Source organism: Lemur catta, chromosome 21, assembly GCF_020740605.2.
Source record: "Lemur catta isolate mLemCat1 chromosome 21, mLemCat1.pri, whole genome shotgun sequence".
Taxonomy (NCBI): domain Eukaryota; kingdom Metazoa; phylum Chordata; class Mammalia; order Primates; family Lemuridae; genus Lemur; species Lemur catta.
Genome location: NC_059148.1, coordinates 12,952,327 through 12,958,326, shown reverse-complemented (window position 1 = coordinate 12,958,326; position 6,000 = coordinate 12,952,327). Strand labels below are relative to the sequence as shown.

General features: G+C 50.2%; 1 protein-coding gene across 1 annotated transcript in view; it reads right to left on the bottom strand.

Annotated features, from left to right (window-relative positions):
• Positions 1–612: 612 nt before the first annotated feature.
• The window catches only part of SEZ6L (seizure related 6 homolog like), a 74,537-nt gene continuing 69,149 nt past the window's right edge, over positions 613–6,000 (bottom strand). The window contains exons 16-18 of the mRNA XM_045534712.1: positions 5,122–5,236; positions 3,682–3,784; positions 613–939 (exon numbers count right to left, since the gene is read on the bottom strand). Coding sequence (XP_045390668.1) covers positions 910–939; positions 3,682–3,784; positions 5,122–5,236 — 248 coding nt within the window. The 3' untranslated portion in view covers positions 613–909. The remainder of the gene's footprint in view (positions 940–3,681; positions 3,785–5,121; positions 5,237–6,000) is intronic.

Here is a 6,000-nt window from a genome sequence, read left to right as displayed (position 1 = left end):
CATCTTGACGGTGGCCGGCTGAACAAGATGATGGATTCTGACACTTGCAACATAAATGACTTCCTTTGTCATCCCTGACAGAATGTCAAAGAACATTTTATTAATTCAGTTCCCTCACCTGACGACCCCCCGCACACTCAATTCTTCATTGCAACTCTCACATCTCTCATGTTCTCTGCAAACTTTCCTTTTTGTCATTTATCACCTTTTTAGAGAGAAAACTGGTTTTTTTTTGCAAAAAAAAAAAAAAATTTTTTTTTTGTCAACGTCCAGTGAGGCCCTGGCAGTAAAACACAATGTCTGTGCGACACTCCTGCTGCCTTTGGGACCACGAGAGGGAGGGGATGAGACAAGGCCTTTTAGAAGCTGGTAAAATTGGAAGGGAGGGCACGGGATTTGTTTGGGAGCTGACCTTCAAAAGTGGGTTTGAGTACCCACGCTAAATTCCAACGTGTGCTAAGCCAATGATAAATAATAATCCTTTCCACCCTGATCTGGGGACATAGCTTTGTACTGAAAACACCATGGGCGGGCGCGGATCCTGAAGATGCATGCACTTGGATGCAGCCTTGGCGTGGCGGGACTGGTGGGAGAAACTCTCGATCTGCTGTTTTTTGTTTCCGCAGCTGCCATTTGCCGTGTTACAAGTCTTCCACCCGCCTCCGGGACCGAGGCTGTAACGTGAATTTGGCTACGGCCGCAATACATCCAAACCACACCTGTTTCGCTTTTTTTTAAATATAATAAATACAGTGAAGAAAAACAGTAAATCCTCAAGAAAGAGTCTAAAGAAAAGACAGTTGACACTCTGGGGTTGCCGTCAAATGCCACGTGGTCTCTGGATGAATGTCTCGAGGAGGTTGTAGTTGCGTTCATGTCTGTAAGTTCCCTTCTCAAATGCAGCTCCCTTTAGATGGAAACCTCGTACTCCCTGGTTTCCTGCAAGAGAGAGAAGCGCAGATTTGTTGGGTCTCGTGTACTAGCGGGATACACTGGTGGTTCCAGTGCTCCACGCCTTCCTGTGTCCACGCCCCTGGCCACGACCCAGCTTTGCTTTTGCCAGTGGTTTATAGGAGGATGGCACACAACAGGTGCTTGGTCTTGTGTCCTGCCCCTCTGCCGTCACCATGAGCAGGACACATCCTGGTGATGTGTGAGATGAAGTGAGATGAAGGACAGAGAACAGGGCTGAGTCACCCAGCCACCAACCAGCCGATGCCAGGACTACCGCCCGGCTGAGACTAGCCTCAAATACTGCTCAACAGGCTGATGAGTGAATTAATGCTCGTTGGTTTAAGCCACTGAGTTTTGGGATTGATTTTTACTTAATTATTATTATACCGCTAGGTCACTGATATGCCCTACTAAGTATTAATCACATCTGGTCTCTAAAAATGCCCCCTTTCATCAGCCTGACCTTTTTTCATGATTTGTAAGCAAGCTACGTCGAATGCAAAATGACACAGGCCCTCACTCACCAGGATGGCAGCATGCGGGTAGCAACAGGTTTGGTTTCTCCAATATTTATGGAGTGCGCATAGTGTATCCCAGGCCCCGGGGACAAAGGACAGAGAGATATAAGAAGTCATAGGCTCAGCCCTGGAAGTGGTCATTGTCACATGCTTTAACAGAGGTCTCCAGTCCCTGCTGAGCCAACACAGACATGCAATCCCATCTGTGCTCCACGGTAGATGGGAACGTGGTGGGAAGACTGAGGTGGTCCCCATGGACCCCCCCACCACGGGCTTCACATCCTTGTGTTGTCCCCTCCATTTAAGGGAGGGTGGGGACCTGTGACTTGATTCTAACCAATGGAATACAAAGGTGTTAGGATGTCACTTCCGTGTTGATGTGACCCAGGATTGTGACTTTGTCTTGCGAGGAGTCTTTCTTTCTCTCTTTCACTTTGACAAAGGAAGCTGCAAGGCTGTGAGCTGCTCTATAGAGAGGCCCACATGGAAAGGCCTCCTGGTGACAGCCTGCCAGAAACTGAGGCCCTCATTCCAGCAACTTGCAAAGAACTGAATGCTGTCAACAACCACGTGAGCCTGGGGAAGGACCCTTCCCTGGTCGAGCCTCAGATGAGACTGCAGCCCCAGCTGACGCCTAGATGGGAGTCTGTGAGCCCTGAAGCAGAGGACGGAGCTAAGCTGTGCCTGCATTCCTGACCCATAGAAACTGTGAGATGATAAACGTGGTGTTGTAGGTCCCTAAATTTGCAATCATATAGTTGCACATCAGTAGATAACTAACACAGATCCGAGCAGGTGGGGGTGAGGGGAAGCTGGCAGGGACAAGGAAGAAGCCAAGTTTATGGCCCCCAAACCCTGGGAGATGACTGCACATCGTTACACAGTGAATTTGAAGGGTGGTGGTTTTGCAAAGTCACGTCCAGGCATTTGGTTTCTCACATGTGCCTCTGGGCCTTTGCACGTGCTCTCCCTTCTGCCTGGTACCCTCTTCAGCCCACCTCCTACGTCTCAGCTTTACTATCACTTTCTCAAAGATGTCTTCCCCAGCCCTCTCCAAGTGTCTCCTAACATACGCCCTCGTAACACCCTTTCCAATTTTTTTCACAGTCCTTAAAAATCATGATTTATTGTAACCAAGATATTCATGGGCACGTTTGATCATTTGAGGTCCAAAGGAGGCAGGACACTATAATGATTTAGGGGACCAGGTTGGGTTGCACCCTGGCTCCAGGCTGTGAATTCTGGCTGTGTGCCACCTTGGCCAAATCATTTTGTCCTCTTCCTGGGACTCAGTGTCCTCATTAACCAATCAGAGATAACTGTGGAACCTATTGCAAAGAGCTGCAAGGATTCAAGGAGATTATGCATTGAAAGTGCTCAGCACATGGTACATATTATTATTATTATTATTGATATCTTTCAATAAGATAGATATTGCAAGGCTGTAAGCTCATTGCTGGCAGGATCTTTGTCTATTTGACTCATGATTGTGTCTCCAGTACCCAACACAGGCCCTGCCACCTTTTTTTTTTTTTTGAGACAGAGTCTCTCTCTTTTGCCCTGGCTAGAGTGCCATGGCGTCAGCCTGGCTCACAGAGAGCTCAAACTCCTGGGCTCAAGTGATCCTCCTGCCTCAGCCTCCCGAGTAGCTGGGACTACAGGCATGCGCCGCCATGCCCGGCTAATTTTCTTCTATATATATTTTTAGCTGTCCAGATCATTTCTTTCTATTTTTAGTAGAAACGGGGTCTCGCTCTTGCTCAGGCTGGTCTCGAACTCCTGAGCTCAAACAATCCGCCCACCTCGGCCTCCAAGAGTGCTAGGATTACAGGCGTGAGCCACCGTGCCCAGCCAGGGCCTGTCACTTGAATGCGTAGGCACGTTGCACACTGCCATGCAATAAGGAGTGGCAATGTGGCAGTAGGATGTGCTGCACTGGGAGGCACTGACCCCTCTCGGCCCTGTCTCGGTGGGTGTTGGGTGCAGACCCTGCTTTCTGTGGGCGTTCTGCTGAGAGGGAAGAGCCTCACGCACGGGCTAGTCATCAGCCTCCGTCACTTGCAAAGACAGCTGGGTTCTCCCAGCAGTTAGCCCCACAGGGGTCTTAGCGGGCTTGAGACAGGGCCAGGCTATGCCTCTTGCGAGCAGAAGGAAACGAAGCCTTGCATTCCGTTGCCGGTGAATTCAGAGCAAAGAGGAAGGAACTCACCCCTGTCTCATAGATGGGGTTGTCAAACTCCGTTTCGACAGTGATCTGGCTGTAGGGGTGGGAGTACATCAGGGGCAGGCGGAGGCTGGAGTAGTAGCGACATCTGGGGGAGAGATGGAGGGAGAGAGAAGTTACTTTCTGACATATTACAATACCGAATGTGAAGAGTGGCGCCACTTCCCAAGCGGCGGCGCCTGCGTGAGTGACAACGAGGATGTGTGCCAACAGCCTCTGCAGGCGCGAATCCTAGGGAGGTGAAAACAGAACTCGTAATTGCTCTCAGCTCGTAACCCAGCCAGTGACGCGACTAAAGCCTTGGACCTCCCCTTACTGGGGAGGGGGTGGAACTTAATTTGTTTTCACCTGTAAGGTGATTCGAGTTCTTCTTTAATGCAAAGGGCAACAAGAACAATAATGAGCCTTTATTGAGCACCTTCTATATGCCATGTCGCCTTAGAGCAGCCTTCTGTGACCACCTATTTAAAGGTGGTTTCTCTGTTACTCACTACACCCTATCTCTTTCCTCCACTGTGTTTATCTCAGTGTGTCATAATTTATTTCTGTACTTACTCTCCTCTTGCCGCACTAAACTATGAGCTCCTCAGGGGCAGGAGCAACTTATGTTAGGCACATGCCTGCCTCAGGACCTTTGCACATGCTGTTGCTCTGCCTGAAACGTTCCTCTCCCACATATCTGCATGGGTGACTCATGATCCCTTTCAAGTCCTTGCTTAAATGTCATTTCCCAGTGGGGCCTTCTCTACTTACCTCATTTAAAATGCAGCCACCACTTCTATTCCAGAACACTTTTCCCTCCCTTCCCAGCTTTCTCTTCCTTGCTGCATTTATAACCTTCTAATATACTATACGCTTTTCTTATATACTTTGCATATTGTCTATCGTCCCCCATTAGAATCTGAGCCCTGGGAGGGCAAAGATTTCCTTCTATTTTGTTGTCAAACAATGTTTGTAGAGCCCAGAAAACTGCCTGGCACATAGGAGGTGCTTGATAATTGTGAATCTGAATGAATTAGTGACAATCCTAGCTATAGTTTCCTATCTTCCTTCTTTATCAAATGCAAGTTCTATGATCCTCAATTCCTGGGGCAATGTCTGGTACACGTTAGGTTGTCCACACGTTTTGTTGAATAAATGCATGAATGAATGAGTGTGTGAGTGAACGAGTCAGTGTGCCTGGGGATGTGTAATGTCTATGTCCCCCTAAACCATCAGCTCTTGGAGTCTTATTTGCTGCCGTGTACTCAGCCCTCCCACCGTGGAGGCTTGGCAGGTGCCCAGTGCAAATACTCATCCCACCCAGCTGAGCTGCATCACACCATCTCTACGATCACACCAGTGCCGCTGTCCCCAAGCCACAAGTGGAGACCCTCAGTCGCAGGTGAGCTGCCCAGTCCCCAGGGCTGCCACCAGCATCCCTACCTTGTGATGTAAATGTAGGCTCCTCCCAGCAGTAAGGAGATGATGAGGACCGGGATGAAGATAGCCAGGGCCATGTTCCCGCCTTCCAGAGACGACTCGGCTGCCGCTTCTGCTACTGAACACAGGGGCCAGTGAGGTCCTCATTCTTCACACGGGGACCTGGCCCCCAGGTGAGCACCCGCCTTCCCAGGTCTGCACCCACTCAAGGAGCTGCCATCACAGCGCCTCAGACCTTAGAGAACCACCTCCAGAGGAGGAAAGAGTGCTGGTTCTTTGTGACGGAGCCCAGACTCATGCTTGGGTGGGATGGCCATAGCGACAGCTGCACATTATACTTTGGAAGCCTGCTCATACCAGGCCCATTTTTGAGGGGCTACAGTTGAAATCTGGTTAAAATCCAATTCAAAGGAAGATTTGGAGAAAATCCCAAAGGCAGTATCTGGGAAGGCAGATTTACTGGACATTTCATGGAGTGGAAGGAGAATTAGGAAGGGTCCGGACCCGAGATTCAGGAGTGGTGGCCAGGGACAGGCTGCCTGTATGTCCATGAGTTGGATGGTGCTGGGGACCAGCCACCGGGTTTCCAAGCAGGGGTTCCCAAGCCTGGCTGCTCACCCGGGGAGGGGGAGCTCATTGCACCCAGACTGGTGGGCCCCTCCCAGAGCCACTGAGTCAGACTCCCCAGGAGCGGTCTCTGAGCAGCCAGGACGGCAGCTGGGACAACTGTCAATTCTGCACACCCCAGTGACACCCAACGGTGAAGACCCAGTTTTGACCCTAAGAGGCCACCCCTGCACATCCTTGGGCTACCCTCTCGGTCTCTCCTGGAGAATCCTGCTACCTCCTGATGTTTCTGGCAATTGCAAGAACTACGACAGC